The 21,362-nt window shown below is 43.9% G+C and overlaps 1 protein-coding gene across 1 annotated transcript in view; it reads right to left on the bottom strand.

Annotated features, from left to right (window-relative positions):
- Nucleotides 1-21,362, bottom strand: part of RFC1 (replication factor C subunit 1) — a 38,317-nt gene that overhangs the window by 15,113 nt on the left and 1,842 nt on the right. Inside the window, exons 2-15 of the mRNA XM_076067486.1 lie at nt 20,484-20,693; nt 17,542-17,592; nt 13,783-13,915; nt 11,685-11,816; nt 7,373-7,683; nt 6,660-6,728; nt 6,004-6,090; nt 5,408-5,462; nt 4,347-4,570; nt 4,117-4,225; nt 3,160-3,335; nt 2,413-2,517; nt 1,605-2,094; nt 785-891 (exon numbers count right to left, since the gene is read on the bottom strand). Coding sequence (XP_075923601.1) covers nt 785-891; nt 1,605-2,094; nt 2,413-2,517; nt 3,160-3,335; nt 4,117-4,225; nt 4,347-4,570; nt 5,408-5,462; nt 6,004-6,090; nt 6,660-6,728; nt 7,373-7,683; nt 11,685-11,816; nt 13,783-13,915; nt 17,542-17,592; nt 20,484-20,693 — 2,259 coding nt within the window. The remainder of the gene's footprint in view (nt 1-784; nt 892-1,604; nt 2,095-2,412; nt 2,518-3,159; nt 3,336-4,116; nt 4,226-4,346; nt 4,571-5,407; nt 5,463-6,003; nt 6,091-6,659; nt 6,729-7,372; nt 7,684-11,684; nt 11,817-13,782; nt 13,916-17,541; nt 17,593-20,483; nt 20,694-21,362) is intronic.

Genomic DNA, 21,362 nt, shown 5'->3' with positions numbered 1-21,362 from the left:
CGCGTGCATACGCACACGTATAAAGATCAACCGTACAGTCTTGAGACTCTTGGGGCAAGTTCTGTTATCAAGCGCCTACTAATCCCTACACGACTAAACTCAAAGACAAAGGGATCCCCCTCATAGCTTGAACAGACTGTTGGGGCAAGTGCTGTTAGCGAGCACCTATGAAGGCCGGCACGGCACATGAGGGGGCGGGTAGCCAACACCACTCCCGGCCGCCTTTGTCGAGGCTGAGTGGCGATATTTACCCACTACACCAAGTACTCATTTGAGGCCGAGTCGACCTAGGGGAAAGCCCATCAGTTCAGGTAATCTTCACTGTTGGACGTGAGCGAGAATCGAACTCTGGTCACCGGGTTTGTAGCGCAGCGTGTTAACCGCTGCACTACCGCTGCCCACGACTAAACATATAAGCATCCCCATAAACACAAATTCCCACACCCATATGCACAAACACAAAAACATGCACAAATACAAAAGCAGACACAGACACATGCACACACCACACACGGGCACCATTCACCACCCACCACACATACATACACACACACACTGACCACCATTACATTCCACTGACCACCAACATTATCCATGCAGATCTCAACAGGGAAAATAACGTACACGTTCACAGCATTATGACGGCCGAATAAATGCGGCATTCTTGGTGTCACGGTCTATCCCAGGTGGCAAGCAATTGTCACGTCTCATAATCCAAGAGGGTTTTTACGCAGATAAGGGTGACATCACCTCCCAAGGGAGGCAGGTGGCTAGGACCTCTCACCTGGCACACGAGAGCGGCCGTTGTGGTTTTGCCTACGCCGGGAGGTCCTGACAGCAGCGCAGCCTTTAAACCAGAGCCATCATCCTTCCCGCCGAACCTGAACCTTCCTGCAGTGTCGAGAGCAGGGCCATGTGTGAAGAATAAATCATCTCATGTTTCGAGTGACCATTACGAGGATTACTAACATTATGGCTCTCAGTGTGATTTGGGAGGGAGCAGTGGTGCAACAGATAGTTCACTGCGCTACAAATTAAGATACCTGAGCTTGATTCCCAGCCACGGCTAACATCAGTGGTGAGTTGCATCTGAAACCAATCGGGGGCCTCCTCCACCTTCACTGACTCACACTTATCACCATGTTGAACAACCCCCATTGTCCAGCAGTAGATTGAGGAAGAGCTGGATATTATTAGCTTCTACTTGTCATCATGGTTAATTTTCAATCTTTGGCTCTGAAAAAAAAATTCAGTTAAGACAGTATTTGTTCATGGCAAAAGTGGTAGGGACTTTTCAGCCAGTTCTTCACTACTGGAAACAGATGGCATGTTGAGGTGAGTCACGCCTCCCGTAAAGTCATGTGCGTGAAAACAACGCAAGGGGTCATACCTGTCTCAAACTTTTGGACAAGGGAAGATTTCTATATACCTGTACCCACTAAAATAGCCACACGAGATACCTTAGCTATTGGACTTGAGTCTCCATGGCTATGAATGTAGAAATACCTTCTAAACAGCACACAACTCCTACAGACGTAACTACCCTCTGCTGGCAAACCATCTGAGATCTAAGGCTCCTTGGAAAGCACGTATGTACTCCTCACCTACGCTAGGGGCGGCCTTCCTTCCACCGCCACTTCCTCCTCCGTGGTTGCTGTGCCAGGCACGCAGCCAGCGTAGTAGTTTGTTGGCCGGGCTCTGGTCACCCTGTTGCCCGATGATGTTCTTCAGGGACTGTGGCCTGTAGCGGTCTACCCACAGCAGGCTGTCCCCTCCCACTTCGGGGCCACTGCCCTTCCTGGGGCTCCTGGTCTCAGCCGAGGGTCCTCTGCCCGTCACCCTCCCAGCCCAGCCAGTCTCCGTCCGCTCTGTTCTCCGCTGCTGCTCGACAGCGGAGAAGAGCTGCTTCCGGGTCACGGTCGAGGTCCGGTCGGTGCCACCGGCCTCCTTCGTGGGCTTGTCTGGAGATGTGCTAGTTGGCTTGTCCGGAGAGGTCTTGGTCGGTTTCTCCGGTGAGGTTTTGGTCAGTTTGTCCGGAGACAACTTTGTCGGCTGGCTAGGAAACGTCTTGGCGGCGAATTTAGCCTTGGCAGCCTGCGCGCACGAGAGATAATCATGCGCTAGGGCTGGGAGTTGAATATCACCGCGCCTATCAAAGACACTTCATTTGCCATCAGCTTCACCCAAACACAGTGTAGTTCATCCGATTGAGACCTTGTGGATGTTAGAAACTGTGAGCACAGTAGTGCGTGTTTTATAAAGAGCAATAAGATCACAAGAACCTGCTAGAAATTTAATAAATGTGATTGTAAAGAGGATGTCTATTGTTACCGATCGTTATAAGACAAATAACTACTTTGTAAATTTAGATCAAAGTCACAGCAATGCAAGGCTGAATGTCATAAGTCGGACCTCCGTCTCTGCGGCGATGGTGTACTTGCTCTTCTTTCCGGGACGTGTGCGGATCAACTCAAGCAGCCCGTCCTCGTCCACCTGCTTCACTCGGCAGCTCTCGGCCTGGATCGGGGGTGACGGCACACACGGGCACACACACAGGCACACAAACGCAGCCACACACACACACGGGAATGGACAGGCATGCAAGCACAGGCACAGATTCACACAATCAGAACCATGCAGTCGCATGCATGCGCGGACCCAAACACACAGACACACATGCACACACAGGGAAACAGATTAGCTATTATGGACAATTCAGCTGAATCATAATACATCACAAAACAATATTCATGTATCTTCTTGGTTCTTTCGGTAAAGTCACATAGAATGGAAATAAAATAATAAAACATAATCAAATTTTATTTGTATTATTTTATTTCCATTCTACGTGACTTTACCGAAAGAACCAAGAATATGAATCCCTGCAGTCACGAAAGCTTTAAATCGAAAAATATTCATGTAATTGATACATGAATGTGTACAACGCTGTTATTAGCAAATAAGTGGACTGTCCACTACAGCTGAGCATTGTTAATCATGGGTTGCAGTTTAACCTCGCAGTGACTGTAAAATATCCTCTGCTGGTGATTTCAAAGTGGTAGGCCTCATGTAGGCTACCGTCGGTTCCCCATCCCTGGTCCAGCGCATCCGCGTGCGTGCGTGGTCATCGGTGCCCGTGTGCGGATGAGCGTGTGCCACCTTGTCCAGCTTGGAATTGCCGGGGTCGCGGCCGACAACCAGGTAGTCGGTGCGCTTGCTCACGTTCCCCGTCACTTTGCCCCCATAGCGCTCGACGAGCGAGCGAGCCTCTTCCCGCTCCAGCGACTCCAGCACGCCCGTGATCACGAACGTCAGTCCCTCCAGGCAGTTCTCCCCTCCCTTTGGCGGGATGGCAAATAAATAGCAGCCACACTTAAAATGGTGAAACGCCCCACCTGCAAATCTACCTCGTGAATGGATTAAATGGTGACAGGTTTATTTCTGTATTTCCTGTTGCTATATGCTCCTTGTACCGTTCCTGTTCTGCTGTAATGTGCACTGATGCCTATTTTATTGGAGGGTGATAGTGGCACATAAAATAAACATTGAGAATTCAAACGGTGAGAAAAATAAACTTCTTCAGAAAACAACTCCAAAAGGCACCTCTCGATGCCCTCCAAGTGTGTCCCACAAACAGAGCATTCGAGCTTTATATGTAATCCAGAACCTCAGAGTTGTGCTGGTTGTGTTTCTGATCCTGCCACTAATCTACCCGATGACAGGTGCGTATCATTGCCACTGCGCAAGTGAAGAAGCTTTTTTCAGGAGTCGGCAAGGAGTGAACCAACTGCGAGCGTAGTAGGGTTAGCGCAACCACGGTGAAACGCAGAAACTGCACTTGTCATGATTCATAACTTTAACTATTACAGATTAAATGTACGCTCACAATACAAGCAATGACTCCTGCATGTAAAAATAAAGCATTCCCAATTCATGAAAATTACATTTCTTTCAGGCGAATAAATAAACAAGGCAAAACATTTCAGACAGATAATGAGACAGACAGTACTAACAAGACAAAAAAAGAACAGAATCTCAAATAGAATGGTATCGTGACAATTCATCGTATCACGCGGGGCATGGGGAGTAACTTGTTAAGTGCCGAGCGAACATTACATGCCTGTGGGATCTCCTTTGACCCGAGTGCTCGCGGACCATCCCGGCTGAGGTAGTGTCTGTATGCAGCCACGTTCTGCCGTTTCTTCTCAGAGTCTTCCAGGCCTTTCTGAAAAACCAAACGGGGAGGGCGATGGGCGAACCTAAGCCAGCAGCGTCGTGCTCGCCAAATCACTGCTCATGTCAAATTCTACATCTGGCGAAAGTGTCATCTGTGTCGACAGTGTCACCTCAGACTTGGGCGAGGTCTCCGTGCTGCCCGTCCTGGCAGGAGAGCCCACGGTGGTACCCTTCAAACTCGGAGAACGGTCAATTTCCTTCTTAACCGGAGATAACTTCACCGCGGACAGAGGTGCCGCTTTGAAGGGTGACCTTTTGGGTGCAACTCTTGGCTCGAATTTCACCAACGGTGGTGGAGCCGCTTTGGTTGGCTTCGCGGGCGACCTCTTCCTCACTAAAGGAGAAGCACAGGGATCAGTGTATGGACAGATAGAAGTATACCCGTGCAAGGTGTAAGGACTCGCATGGACACATGGACTTACATCACGGAGCCTACTTTACAGTCCCCCTACAGGGTCAATAAGAACACATGCAAATTAAGAACATTCTATGATAACAACAATTGGCTACGTGAAAAACATGCTTATTATGTCTGCGGGGATGAATAGTTTAACAAATGCCAAGGTTCCTCTGGATAATCATCAAATATTTATCCAACAGCTCTTATCTGTTTTTAACATTCGCCAACAAGTCCCCACTGCAACCTAATGTGGCTCGAAATGTGAGCAAATGTTTCGAATGCGGGTATCAGATTTGCTATTAAATTAAGTGCCCAGCAACTATCCTGATATCACTATTGCCAAAGCTACATTACTATAGTTATCAATACCGTAATGCTTTGAATTATCATACCATTATATCACCACATTATGAAAATCCAGTTATACTAACCATAGCATAGCGTAGTGGCCGATGGACAAGACTGGTGATAAAATGGCAGCCCAAGGAGAGAACCCATTTAAAAAGCGACTGCTGCAGAGATGGAGCGATGAGATACATTTCTGTGCAGGAGTGACACGTGTGGTAGCAGCACTGGACTGACAGAGATGGTAAAGGTGTGGGGAGGTCTTCATCCAACAGTGGATAAACAATGGCTGATAATAATAATGAATCTAAAAATCACCTCGTGAGACCATTCCATTAAACCAAACTCACACTCCACTAGGGTGGAGGATGAAGCCTCACTGAGGGCCCGTGAGCGTGTGAGAGTGTGTGACGGCGCGTCTCGTACGTGCAGGTTGTTTTTCTGGCGTCTTGCTGCTGCGAGCAAGTGACTCCACGCGAGCCTGCGACAAACACAACAGAGTGCGCGCATTCACTCGGTGCTCCAACTGAACGCCTTTCTCCACTAATCGTGTAACACGTGTCCGTTTCATTCATGCTAACACCAAGTGAACGTGTTTTCCCCGCTCTAGCACAGCTCATCTCCGTTGGCGGACCTTAGCCAAGAGGAAATTCCACAATCCTATGGCGAGGGATAATCGATTTACAAAAAAACATCGTTGATATTGCACGAAAGTGGTAGTTATATTATTTACTACAGAGGGATAATGGGCTGAGATGACCCTTAACTCGGATTTGAACCAGCAAATTTTCAGCCGAGCGAGTTAAGCGATCTAAGTGCAGCACCACCCGGCCAAATTAACATACTTCTTACTGCAAGTAGGAAACTTTTTAGGGTTTATGTGAAAAAGATGTTCATCGGGAAATTTTCACTGGTTTATGTAACCGGCCACAGAACACGAGCCACAGGATTTCTTCACTGTAACACCACCCTGCGTATGCGTATCTATATTGCCGTGCTAGCTCTCGTTAGTGAGGCGGCACCTTCTTGTGCTGCGGAGCGACTTCCTCCTCATCCAACATGGCGAGCGTGCGCGCAAATTCCTCATCCTCGTGCAGCTGCTTCTCCAGCTGCTCAGAGGAGAGGAGGGGGGGGTGGCAGGGTTCAGAGGGGTCAGAGGCCAACACACCGCCCTCGTCAGACAGCATGGACAAGCCCTGCGGGGAACACGTGTCCCAACGGTCGGATAGACGCAAGCACGGTGTGCAGTGTGCAAAGGAAAGCCTGCCAACTTTGCTGCTGTCTGTCCTGTTCAGTACAGCGTCGGTTCGACCCTGTTTGGTGGCTTCCAATACTGGGGTTAGTAAAGTAATGTAGCACCTGGTCACCAACCTGTGTTTGCTATTAACTGTGTGTATCAACTCCAAAAGTGTAAAAACTTAGCCTTTGAATGCAGTCCTGTGTTTATATATATATATTTTTTTATTAATAATCGGTGGCAGTGATATCTGAACCAGTTTCTGGCCCCCACCCTACTCCTTAACCTACCCACAATGATTAGCATGACAAAGTATAGTCAGAAAACCCCCATGCCCAATATGGCATGGGGAAGACCTGCGTCCATCAATGGATTGAGAATGGGCAGTACAAAAATGCGGTATTAGAATTCATAACTCTTTTTAAGGCTAAAGAGCCATACCTTGGAAACGTCATCTTGTGCAGATGTCGGCTCACTGGGGCTAAACGATTCATCAGTGCTGTCTGATCCCTGCAATAGCACAGTCATTTCATACAGTTACATTATATGCTTATCATTGCAATTGGATTCATAACTCGGTGAATATTCCATGTCATAAAAAATTTCATGACGGCACAAATCCTGGTTTGCTAATTTCAGTCATGGTCTACCTGCAATACACAAAGCATACGTAAGAAACAAGGCAATCTAAATATTGTGCCCTGGCTGAGTAAACTCAACAGGGATTATAAGTAGATGAAACTTAAATGTTCTCAGGTATTTCTTTTAATGTTAAGCTCGCGACATTTTGTACTGCTCTCGTATGTAATTTCAGTTTCAAAATTTCCACATTTTCTTTACATCAACGCTTTTTTTTATTGTTTGACGCACCTGTTTTGCTGTTTATATATTTAGAGTCAGATCTCTCTTGAAAAAGAGACACCGGTCTCAGAGCGCTCTTACCTAGTTTAAACAGTCAATAACCAATTTATTGATCAAATAATCGGTAAAACACACCACCAGTGACACTTAGGCAATGCAGGCACAGCTTACAATCCAGATAGAACGCGAGTTGTGGTGGTGGACACGGTAGACATGCAGGATAGAAAAATCCGCCGTCACGCCACCCAGTTTTAAACAACGCAAGCATGCTGCGATTGGACGGCAGCACTCACTGCTTTGCGCTTGGCCACCAGCGTGCGGTTGGAGCGCTGCACGGAGGTCGTGCCGAAGTATTCCGACACGGACGTGGGAACCAGCTTCACCGGCGACAGCTTCTTCTCCTCCACGTGCCGGCGCGATGCCGTGGCAGCAGCAGGCGCCGGCTGGGGTTTGTCACCGCGGCGGGGAGACCGCGAAAGAGCCCTCGGCTCGCTCGGCTTATTCTTGGGGCTCGATTTGGGTAGCCGCGCGTGCCCATTTGGGACTTTGCCGGATGCCGATTTCGTTTTGCCCTTCTTCATGTCAGAAGAGGAACTGTCTTCATCTGGCCATGGAGAAAATTTCATGGGATTGTCAGATAAGCTGCAGATTCTCACTGGCAGTGTAATGTTTGTAATAATGGGTCTTGACACAATAAGCCAAGGGCCTTTGATGAATGGATCGGATGGCGATAATATTCTGTGATCCACATGGTCACAATGTTCAACCTTCCTATCTTACTCTGCTACGAGGAACCAAAAGTGCAAACTTTTATCGACTGTGTAGACAATGAAAGCAGCTTTAATAATTAAAAACGCTTATTCAATGGCATATGTATTAGAGAAGTTATATAGTTACATATATATTCATTTGCTCATTTCCATACAATCTAATGAAGTTGTTGCATTTGTTTTTTTCCTCACTTTTGAACAAGGCTTCAGAGACATTCCCCACAGCACAATACTGGCAGCCTGCAGTTTCGTGAGCAGCGCACTGAACAAACAACTAAGGTTCAAAATTCAGGGCTGTGGCCTTTTCTTTTTGTTCACGAGCAAAACGTGAACGCCTTTCAGTGCAGACAGACGTCTGCTGCAATCCTCAGTGAGGGCCTTAACTCCCTCGACATCATAGCTGGTATGGCCGTGAGAAATTGCAAAGGGTAAGTGTCCCTGATGGTTTGATCATCCCCAACAGCCCTGGAAGCAAAGAGTTCACGGCCACTATCTGTTTGAGCCCACGATAAAGGGGTGCCCACGTTTATAGTACCTGCACTTTGTACTTTGCAAAACAAGACAATAAACATTTGCATTTACTCTGTTCATTTTTGTGAAGGGGCACGCACAGGGTAAGGGGGGGGGGTTGCGCAGATTTCTGGGACAAAGTCCACCATATTGACGCTTCAATAATAGCGGCTTTCACAACAGATCAGATTGCAAATGCTGCCCTGGCTTGGCATGGTTCACTCCAAATGAAATGTAGCAAAGCAAAAAGAAGGAGTCTTCTTGACCTCTCTTAACACACATTCACTCTCCCACAGTGATGGTGCCTCACCTGACTGCAAAGATTATATGAACCAACTACTTAACTACATTACATTTGTGTGAAATAGTTAATGGACTAATTACAGTTATTTTCTGAGCGATATTACAATTGAGCTTTTAGGTGCATCCCCCATTTTCTCATGAAAGGGAGACCCCTTGGGACCCTAACCTTTTGTTTTGTGTGCTTATTCCTCATGTCAAACAAAGACAAAGATCCCCCGTATAGCCTTAAAAAGACTGTTGGGGCAAGTGCTGTTAGCGAGCACCTATGGAGGCCGAAACGGTACACGAAGGGGGTGGGTAGCCAGCACCACGCCCGACCACCTTTGTCTCCCAAGTGGCGATGTTTACACATCGCAACAGGTACTCATTTGAGGCTGGGTCGACCTAGGGGAGGCCCAGGACCGGTTCAAATAATCGTCACTGGTGTTGGCCATGAACGGGAATCGAACTCGGGTCACTGGGTTCATAGCGCAGCATGCTAACCACTACACTACTGAGCTTGTTGGTGCATTCCCCATTTTCTCATAAAAGTAGGACCCCTTGAGCTATTTGGGACCCTAACCTTTTGTTGTTTGCTTATTCTTGACGCCACCACTGCTTTCACATACAATATTTATATGGTGTTCAAATTCGACTGCATCTCAAGACATTCTAAAGAAACAGAGGGTATATTTATCGTGTAGAGAAAGTGTTTAGTTAATATTGGGGTATAGTGGCCGCACAGTGGTTAGCACACTGAGTTATGAATCCGTTGCACTAAGTTTGAATTCCTGATTATGGCTAACATCAGTGGCGAGTCATATCTGAACCGGTCCTAGGCACCTCTTCACCAATCCTGACTAGTGTGAAGGTTAAAAAACCCACCATGACTGGCACAGCATGGGGAGGGCTACATCCAGCAGTGGATAGAGAAAGGGCTGAAAATTATTGTTTTCATTTTATTACTATACATTAATCGCTTTTCAAAACAAACAATACTAGATCCTTTCTGATACATCTGTGGTTATTCAAATGCATAAGTTCAATTCGGCAGTCAGAGCTATTATAACCGCGTAATCAATTGCACGAACATAGCATGAACATCACCTTCTGACCACACAATCAACCACCAAGTGTCAAAGTCAATCGTAACCTACAAATGGCCAGATATATTAAACCAGGCGTGTGCGTACATCTACATTGTGAGCATACCCCAAGCGCACTGCTGCAGTGCCCGAGCCCACAGCAAATTAGGCAAGCAAACTATTCCTATCAGCCGATAGCCTTGAACTTAAACTTCAGCTCGTACACTCAAGCTGAACATGCCCACCATGACTGCCCAATCACAGTTTAAGGCATCCGACCGTAGACAACTGTAACCAATAGTGAGTATCGTAGCAACGACATTCATGCGAACTAAACAGAGCAGTGTGTTTTAGTAATATTCCTATTTGCATTTCAATACATGCTCTTTGTGTTACAGGAAGAAAAAAGTTAAAGTCATTTCATTTACCATAGTTATTATTTTACTTAAAGTCCTTCAACTATTTCTTGTAACTGTACTTCATTTCGTCCGATTGTTATCACGACGATATAATCCGAAAATGTGATAAAAGTTAATAATTTCTTAATTTGACATTACACTTTTGTTTTGACAATCCAATTTTTGGAGACTTTTTTTTTAGATCGCTGTGGAGATCTGTAGTGAGAGTACCTTCTTGTGCGACTTCCCCTCTGATATGAAATTGTTACTTTATTCATATAATCTCAGGGTATATAGTGGTGTATATATGTTCTTTTATTTAGACTTTAGTTTGTGACAGCTTGTATCAATTTCCACCCAATCAAATTCCTCTGCATAATACCAAGTATGTACCACATTTTGGTACATACTTGGTATTCGAGCTCAACATAAATGAGCAAACTAAAAGTCACGTGCAACAAGTTTTCAAAATAAGTTTAAATATTTGTTGGAAGAACTGAACTGGAAATACATCAAGAGTATGTGCATGAACCTTTAGCAATTGCTGAAGGTGGCCTGGGTTCAGAATTCTTAAATAAAGCAGCGGACGAGTGCAGGTTGTAGTGCTTTTACAAAATTGAACTTGATTTTGAAAGGCAACATACCTATGTGCTCAAGGAATAACGTTTTTAATCAGTACATATTACCCACTGTGATATATGAATCACAAACATGGACACCGATGAAGGTTATAGAACAAATTTTACAAGTGCGCAAATAAGGATGGAGGATGTGTGTACTTGGAATTACACTGATAGAAAACGGGTCAGAGGAAAAACGAATTTGGGATGTAATTTTAGTGGGCTGAGAGGACTCATCACGAGAAGGGATGACTGATAATTTCCATGATTAAATCAACATATATTAAGCATTAGGGATAGCATGTATCAAAATAGTTGTGTATGTCCAAACATTTTGTAACTGACATTTCATACACATGAAAGTGCAGGCACAGAGAACGTAAACATCTCCTGACTGGAAAAAATAAATTAAATATACAAACAGGTAATTTAAATCATTTACAGTCTTTACTTTGGCCTTGACCTTAGTGAAGAGGGAGTGAGAGTGGGTGGCGTGGGGTAATAACCATGAGATGACTTTTCTTTTACTGCAAACCCAGTTATCAACGTCGGCCTTGACCATGAAGCTCTGATGACGTACTTAACCCCGACTCCAACAACGTGGGTAAAATACTCAGTGCGTGATGAGGCCAGCAGCGACAACGTGGCAGACACCCAAAAAAATACGACAGCATTATTCACATCTCTCGCTGTGAACAAAACAAGTCACGTTGCAGGTAAAAGCCACAACAACGTATATATGCAACTGCATACTTTGACGAGGCAATCAATGTACAGGATACCGTTTAAGTCTGGTCGATTAAGGTATTATAAACTGGGTGTTGCAGTTATATAGTGTATACTGTAGCTCAGTGAAAGATCTCTTTGTAGACAAGTCGTATGGTCTCTTCACACTGCTATACGTGCAAAAGTAATGCAATTTGATCAAGGCTGTGACTACCAGAATCGGAGATGGCCACCACTTTGCTTGTCTTGGAAGTCTTGGAGGTCTTGGTGGCAGCCGAGGTCTTGGTGGTGGATGAGGCAGAACTGTGGCTTTTCTTTTGCGGGGGAATCTCCTCCAAATCCGAATCTACAGCACAACGTGCGGGTGCATTTTGCTTTTCAGAATATACAGATGACAATCTTCAACCTTGACATAAAATGAGTGATCATAACTTGAAACCCCTTTTTCTACTGGTTCATCTGAACCAAGCCAGCATGGGGCCCTCATGGTACAAGTGGTTTTCCACTGGCTATTTGCCATGCCAAGTTGGAACCAAACCAGGATACACTATAAACTAAACTATTTTTAATTTTGCAAGGTAAGGCCCACTGAGCAATACAGCTCTTTTTCACAAGCGACCTGGCCGCAAATGATAGTTTAACGAAGTGGCTTATCACGTGGAAATTTATAGCAGCCAAATACTCTAAATGAATGTTTATAAATGTGGAGGGAAATACCAGAGGACCCGAAGAAAAATCCACACGACCACGGGGAGAACATGCAAAATCCAAATATACAGGCGTCAGGATTGGGACCGAACCCACGACCTCCTCCATACCAGATGAGGGAGTTAACATCTCGCCACCGTGATTCAGACATCTGATTCTAGCACGGAACCAGGCAGGGGCGTGGCTAATGACACTCATTGTATGTAACGTTTGCAGGACACTGGGAGGACACAGTGTCATCCCACATGCGTCTTGACTAGTTCGTTGCATGTGACGTCAGCAGCATAGCTTGGATTCTGCAGTGGAAAACATTTTTAGCAACTCCTGAGATGCGCTGGGCTGGCTCAATACTGTCCTGGCACAGCTCAGTAATACAATGAAAGAGAGAAACAAGGCAACATTAAGGAGCAGCAATTTGGGAACACGCATTTTTGAAAATAATTATGATATTCCAAAGATCATGCGACTCGAATTCACAAATATATGACGTATTTCACACAGCTCGTGACGAACACAGGGCTGAGTACGTCTATATTGCTTCGACCCATAAATGTTTCACCATCTGTTTGGCTATGCCAAGTAATAACTCAAAATATGATTTCACGATCGTCTATTGAGCCTAAAATAAAACCTGAATTGCTAATAAAAGTAAATAAATTAATGTCACGATAAAACCAGCAAAGCGTGACTATGTTTAACTAAAGAAAGGTTCATGTGAACATTGTAAATGTGCCAAGATAGTTTTATTTAAACATGTTGCGGCCCACCAACAGAAGCAAAAAGGAATGCAAACACAGCCGTGCAGCTCTGTTTTATTTACACGGCCTCCCTTAACTAGGCCCACCACTTAATCTCTCCTTCCACTTATTGAGGACCAAGGGCAAACACTTGTGAAATGACATGCTTGAGGCTCTAAGCAGAGCCACTGCTAATTTCGAGGATACCCTATCTCATTGGGGCATTCAGTTTTTGGTTGAGCACTTTAAGCTCCCACACACGAGGAGTCTGTAAATTATGATCAGATTGCTGGGCTCCGAGAAAGGGGAAATGCCGTCATCCACAAGTGCATTTTAGTTTGCGTAGGCTTGCGAAAAACACTCCACATCTTCCCCGCACCTCCGATTAGCACGGTTGGCTACGTATGGTGCAAAAGAAGTTCAACATACATGCATATATACAACAGAAACATGATTTCAGTATGTAAATAACCCTATAAAAAATGTGTTTAACTTGGATGGGAAGTTGCATTAGTGAGGGTGGATTTTAACAAATTAAATCCAGTTCATGTAGTCATTAAACAAAGTTCTACTTAATAAGTCTTCTAAGGAACAGCTAAAAGAATTATCACGGTATAAGAAACATTGTTTAAAAAAACCTGTCATTTTCACAGCATTTTGACCATTGACATTTCAATCATTCACAGAAGCCACAATGCAATAGGATTTTCATTCATATAACTTCTAAATGCGACCATATCTCTAAGGCGCAAGATACAGACATAGTGGTAGACATATGTTATAGAAGGGGGCAGTCAGTCTTAGGCAAAATAAATAGCTGGTCCCTGAGGCCCAGTATTTAAGGACAGGCTCCGGTGAGAAACCTACCCGAGTCTGAAATGATGCCACGCTTTTTTCTGGCCTTCTGATTTTTTGTGCCACCCTTTATGTCGTCATCATCATCATCATCGCCGTCGTCATCACTTTTGTTGGCTTTCTTTCCACGGACGCGGCTCTTCAGCTGCAGAGCGACACAAATCGGACGTTCGTTAAACGCTGCCCGTACAGATCAAATGCTAAAAGGAGGCAAGTGCCGCGCTAGCATCGTCCCAAAATAATAAAAAAAAAATTAGCGTTTTTGTATTTACACTACCCAGTTCTAGTTTAGCCAGATGATCATATAACGTGGCATGACCATTTCATTAATAACAATTTCCAGCGGGAGTTTTCCAAAATTGCAGTTTTTGCTACATTGTTCAAACTGTGCTTCATCACCAGATGAATACACATTAATTGAGACCTCGGTTCATAGCTAGCTGCTAATACTCATCAGTGTGAATAGAGAACAAATATCCTTTTGTATTTTCACTGCCTTCCCTCACTCGCTTAATCATTAAGTACATTTCCCTTAAACCGATAGGACTGTTTGAAAAACAGTGTAAATATTAAAGGCTTCTCGCCGTTTCTATTAATCAAGAGTAGGTGCAACTGTTTCCATTGACATAAGCCACATGCACAAAAGTAAAATGTCAGAACTTAAATTAATTTGAAAACATAAACATCCCGTTTCCATCTGTTTTCCAACCTTCCTCAAACACTAAGGTCCATGTGTCCTGGTTTCAGTAAATGTCCCTTCAATATAAGCAGGCATGTAACAATTTGGGGTTGCCATTCAGTTCCAGTACCGATTATCTTATGTTTCAATTTAACCATCTCATTTGTATTTGTACAGTGTTGTTCACTGTCCACGTAACAATGACACACCATATGCTTCAATAATAAAGAATCAATTCTCACACTCCCGATTCGATGCAAGCATCGCAAAATAGCAATAATTTATTTTACTCAATGAATTGATACATTCGTTACATGCTTTTACCAATGTTACTATTTTCTTCATGGTCGTATGTAATTGTACATTTGTTTGTCAATCCACTGTTGGATGACGGACTCCTCAAGCCATCCATAATATAGGTTTAAGCCATGTCGGTCCATTGGACCAGACCTCACCACACTAGTCAGTGCTAGTTGGTGACAGGGGTGCTTCGGACAGGTTCAGATATCACTTGCCACAGCCATGCACGGAAAATGAACAGAGATCATAACGCAGGGCGAAAACCACTGCACCAACACACCATCCCAAATTGCATTCACAACTGAATATTTCTAACCTGACGTTCAGCCCCATTTGTCTCTGGAGTTTTGATTTTATTATGACGCTTCAGACAACCAAATTGGAGTGTATTGTTTAAATCAATCATCACAATTCGCCAATCTAAAAAGCCACTGCCAGAAGGCCTTCCCGCACACTGCCACAGATATAAAATGCTTTGCCAAAAATAACACAGTTCTGTAGTGTTTTTAATGCCGTCATCAGAAATAATCATAAATACACGACACATGTTCTGCAGTAACCTGACACAGCAAACAATGTAGCAGAGCCTAGAGATTAAACATGCCACTTCCCTAAATCGCCCTAAAAATAATTTGATTCGAAAATATAACCCAAAATGCCAGATGTCTCAGACAGCTGCCGTGGAACAACTCTTCTTAATGAAACTCTGGATACTAATTCGAATGAAAGGATAATACTCTGCAAAACTCAAATTTAATAGGTTATATTGTTACCAAATAATGTTATCATCAACATAAGCCATAATTAATCCACCACTGAATAAAGGCCTGCCCAAACCACCGCCATCCCGCACCATCCCATGAAACAATAATCGATAGAGCACCTGTACATTAGCCAGATCTCATCACTCCATCCTCGCAGTGGGATGCTACTTTTGGCTGCATTGGGTTGTAATGCATTGCCCCCCTTGTGATTCAGAATCAGAATCCGTATTTATCCTGGAGAAATCCGATGAGCTATGAAGCTCTTATTCACAGATTCAATGAACTGGTCATGATGCACGGTCACAAATCGATGAAATAATATATTTTTTATCTTCAGTATCTCCTAGTCACTGGAGAGGTCATGTAAACCCATTATACAAACATATATAAATAGAAAACCAAAAACACCAATTTGCAGACATGTTCAATGCACATGAGCCCATGGATGGATATTAATCGATAAAATAATGCATGGTTACACCATTAAGTGTTATGATCCAGCATCAGTAGCTGAGTTGGTAGAAAAGTTGGGATCCTACTGAAAAGAATGAGAGTTAATATCCAAATGACTCTTTGGTTCTATCGGTAAAGTCACGTAGAAAGAAATTAAATAAAATAATAATAGAATACGACGTTTCGATTGCAACACAAGCAACCATCTATCAGGTACAAATGAATGAGTAAAAAACATAGTAAACTTGGAAATATAATGCAATACAACACAGAGAGAGTCGGCCAACATAAGTCAACACCCCACCTGGTTGATTACGTTCTTCCAAAGATTGCTAAATTTGAGAGAGAGACAAAACACAGACACGGAGACACACAGACAGACACACAAGCAGAGAGAGACTCACACATAAGCACAGAGTGTGCCGATGTGTGTTTGTCTTTGTGCGAGTCTCTCTCTGCTTGTGTCTGTCTGTGTGTCTCCATGTCTGTTTTGTCTCTCTCTCAAATTTAGCAATCTTTGGAAGAACGCAATCAACCAGGTGGGGTGTTGACTGTTGTGTTGGCCGACTCTCTCTGTTGTATTGCATTATATTTCCAAGTATACTGTTTGTTTTCTCATTCATTTGTACCTGATGATGGTTGCTTGTGTTGCAATCGAAACGTCGTATTCGATTATTATTTAATTAACTATATAATACGTAACTTTACCGAAAGAACCAAAGAGTAATTCCTGCATTCACGAAAGCTTCGAATCTAGTTTAATATCCAAATCATGATCAAGCTAGCCCCATCATGACTCATAGGTCCATTAATACGAGTATAACCGAGTGAACAATATAACTTAGTGGGACATCAACAGTAGATATTCTGCCATAGGAATATAGAATATCTAACACTGGCTCACAACAGTCAACAGAAATGAACACTCGTTTGAGGATGGGACAATTAGATATTTGAAATTTGACCAACAACATTTAAAAAGCAATAATTGGATGCATTCTCTAGAGGACTGCAATGGTGGGACGGTGGCTACTAAGTGTATTGAGGAGGCAGGCAGCCAAAATCCCGTCGAGGTTTACCGTTTTCCACCGCTGATAACGTCTACCTAACGGACTGCCTTATCGCTGAGGGTCACAGCTGCGTCACAGCGTCAACAGGTCTCCTTTCATTTACGGCCGCAATCATACACGTGCATTTCAAGCCAAAGCCGCTTACAACATTCAGCCCGCGCACACACACTGATGTGCAAGCAGTTTTTGGAATGTGGCTAGTGGAGGCATTCCTGCACCACTAGTGTTTGAGGTTAATAAACACATATATGCAGGGCAGACAGGCAACACAAAAAGACAGTTCTGCTGAAATTCAAGGGCACACTCGTTATGTTGTGATGAATTACAACTTCATAACTGTCAACTGAGCTGTTCTGTAAATCACGATGGTAGTTTAAACATCCTCCAGTATGATCTAGGTTCTACAGCACAGGTAGGTGCATAATCTTCAGTCAACATGTTCTAAACTAGGTACATGGTAGTAGCACAACAGAAGCCATCAATCTAAAGCTCAGGATTTACTCACCTGGTCTGTCCACACACCACTAAGAGCAGGGTTGACAAGCACCATGAAAGCCTGTAAGAATACACATATACTCTTCTATTCATCCACGGGGTGGGGTGGAGCGGTGGTGCAATGGTTTCACGCACTGCATTATGAACCTGGCAACTAGAGTTCAAATGCTGGCCACGGCGAGCATCCGTGATCTGTGATGAAGTATGGTTAAACAACCTCCATTCCCAACACAGGCCTTTATTCAGAAGTGAATTAATAATAGGATGTAAATTATTATTTTTATTCATCCACACAGTAGTCCTCACCTGCCATAGGAAGCCCAGTGGGGCATCACTCGATTCTCCGTCGGAGTCTACGATCAAGTCATCCCAAAAGAAGGCACGCTCGCTCAGAGCTTGGCTGCAGTAGCTCAAGCGGTTGAGTTGGCAGCAAACGCCGATGCCACTCTCCATGGCTCGCTCTGTTTAATATCTATGCATCTGCCACTTACATTTTCCACCAATTTGAGCCAACTCCAACAAATTTGGCTGCCCACCTTAGGACAAACAATATCGTATGTCCAGTTTGAAATATAATGCGCAACAGCTCCACAACTCCGTTGTACTGCGAAGTACGTTAAAATGTGGGCAGGGCAGAGTTTTGCCCGTGGTTTTAGGCGATGGGGGGAACTGACAACATCTCTGTGGTTGCCGCTGGCTTCCTGTATTCATAATGTTCATGCTTTTCCCATCTTTTTTCAATTCGCACTGTTTAGATGTAAACTACCACTTATTTAACGCTATAGCAGCCACCCTCTCAAAACAACTTCCCTTACAAGGATACGATATTTCAAGTAATATTACTTACTATAATTTAGTGCACTTGACTGTGCTTTAAACAAATGATATTTGTTGGGAGGGACGGAACTGGAAAACACATTTATAAAAATTGTGTTCCACCTTAAATAAAAGTAATGAAATATTCAGACTACCAAGAGCTACCTCGAGTGCTTTGAGGAAAATTTACTTCATCATGAAAAGCAACATCAACATGCCAAAAGAAAGTTTAAAATTATTGAATTTATCCAAATCTTTATTTTAGAATCTTTAGAGTGGAGGAATCTGATGAGCTATGAAGCTCTTTTTCACAGATGTCCATTAGGTTTCACAGATATCTATATATATAAAAGGGAAATTTGTGAATATGTGTCTGTTCGAAATGTTTAGCATACTTCCCGACATGCAACAAACCTGAAATTTGGTATGTGTGTAGCTTCCAGACTGTACACAATGCAAAAAGTATAAAAATAGACTTTTGTATTTTTGGGGGGCAGGGGGGGCGCACTAATGGATATATTTTGCATGCAAGTGAGCTGTGACGTCACATCTGTGATGACACCCGTATGCGGCAGCGTTACGCAGTGTGCCTGCTGACGTCACGTATCCCCCCCCAACCCTCCGCGTAGACCGTGTATCCCGCACAAATGCGCTGCTAGGGGGGAGGGGGGGAAATAATGGATATAATATACTAGACTACAAACTTAAAATTTGCCATGTGGCTAGCTTCCATACTGTACACAATGTAAAAAGTATAAAAATATACTTTTTTTTATTTGGGGGGGGGGGGGGGAGGGAAATAATATATTGCACAAGTGAGTGGTGATGTCACATCTGTGATGTCACCTGCATGCGGCAGCGTCACGCAGTGTGCCTGCTGACGTCACCCATCCCCCCCCCCCCACCCTCCGCGTAGGCCGTGTATTAATCCAAGACAAGAATCCATGTCCCAGACGAAGCCGGGTAGTAAAGCTAGTTAATGTATACTACCTGCCATGACTTTATGAATCGGAAACATAGACATCGACAAAGAAATGGAATATAACCTGCAAAGTGTGCAAAAGAGAATGGACAGGTGTGTGCTTGGAATTGCAAAGAAAACAAAAAGAAGAACAAGTGGAATAATGGACAAACAGAAATTACAAACACCACAATGACTGAAGAAAAATGGGCTTGGGCAGGACATTGCAAGAAGTGATGATGGCCAATGGTCGAGACTAACCCCCCGACAGAACAGCCCTTGTGAATATGGCGCAATGAGATCAGCTCACATGCAGAAGCTATATAAATTGTTGCATGACAAAACCAAAAGGAATGAAAACGACTTGAGGCTTTCATCCCACAAAAAGATAGCTCACAGTTCATGCCGATGATGGCTGTGCTATACAATTAAGCCATGACAGGTATTAAACCAAAATTATAATTTAAAAAATCCTCTCTCACAATGAATACCAGCTTCACCTGCAAGGGAATTCGCACGAATACATTTAGGGGTTATTTTTTCGCTTCACATTTAAGTAATGAAAGCCTCACAGCTATTTTCCATCAACTAAACGTGACAGGATAATAATACGACAAAGTAACTTTTTTGGTGATCTTCATACAGAGCATGCCTGGGAAATTTACAATAATAAAAAAAAACCTTTAATCTATTGGCCAATAAATCCAGCTTAAACTAAGCTAACTCAAAGAAATATACACTATTATATTGAGGCTAATTACAAAGACGCGGCAGTACAAACAAGACAGAACGGGAAACAATATAAACTGGGTGGTACAAATTAGACTATATTAATCGATTCTTTAATTTACTTGCGAGCCCAAATTGAGACAATTCATCGACTCGGGTGAACGTTCATACGTCCGATTAGCACGGTTGGCTGCGTATGGTGCGAAAGTTCAACATACATATACCTAGCAAGCAGGACTAATTAATTTTCAAAACTACACACGACCAACAAGGGTCAGTCACAAGCTGTACTATGGAACTTTTACTAAGCACACTGCACAGTTGACCGCCGTGTTCTTGCCAATCAATACGAGCACCAGCAAGCACACAAATCCGCAAAGCACACGCGTACGTAAAGCACACGCGTACGCAAAGCGCACGCGTACGCAAAGCACACACACACACACCGTCTCCTCCTTGTGCCTCTTCCCACTGGCAGCTTTCGTGGCCGGCTTCGTGACCGCCTTCGTGGTCGCCTTTGTTGCCTTTGCCACCGGCGGAGCTTTGCCTTTCGCTTTTGCCGCCGCTCGACTGCCACCGCCACTGCCGCTGCTGCTGCTGCTGTTGCCACTTGCAGCGAGCTTCGCAGCTTGCGGTGCGAAAAACTTGCGGATGTCCTGCAATCAAGAGGTTTCCCCACAATGGGGATTACAACTGAGCACCTGAAGGGAGCGCTGGGTTTACTCCGCAGCATTTTTGATTTTCACATTTTTTTTTAGTTCCTAAATAATCGATCCATCAGTGGGCAATACATGTACAACATTATTGTTTTTTGCTGTTTATATTTAAAATATTAATTATTGCAGATGATTGAATTACCATTATGCGGGGCTTAATTTTTCAATCAATATTTTCTGGTTCGCTGGTAGCCCTGGAGATGACACCTGACCAGTAGGCACTGCCATCGTGAGGAGTACTGGATGGGATATGCCAGAAGTGTCAATATTTTACGGGTCCCTGACCCAGGCAGTCCCAGCTGGAACTAAGCCCTCACATTTCATTGAGGCCATCAATCAAAACAGATGAGCTGAAAAACATATAACCTTGTTAAATAATGGGTAAGAACCAAGTAATCACCTGAAATGGTTAGCTCAGATGGTTGAAACACAAACTATGAAGGGAAAAAGCATCACTACGGGCCCTAATGTAAATCGCTGGAGTCCATGCTCATATAATCGTCATTCGAGGATTTTTTCTGGACCTCTTCCAGACTACGCCAACATTATAATCCGTTAGGTTTCTAATGGAGTCGAGTGGCTAATTACTCGCTAAATCCACGGTACACT

Source organism: Petromyzon marinus, chromosome 16 (genome assembly GCF_048934315.1).
Source record: "Petromyzon marinus isolate PM22_M1 ecotype Great Lakes invasive population chromosome 16, UKy_Petmar_22M1.pri1.0, whole genome shotgun sequence".
In the NCBI taxonomy this organism is placed as follows: Eukaryota; Metazoa; Chordata; class Hyperoartia; order Petromyzontiformes; family Petromyzontidae; genus Petromyzon; species Petromyzon marinus.
The sequence above is the reverse complement of the archived record's forward strand: the minus strand, read 5'-3'. Positions and strand labels throughout refer to the sequence as shown.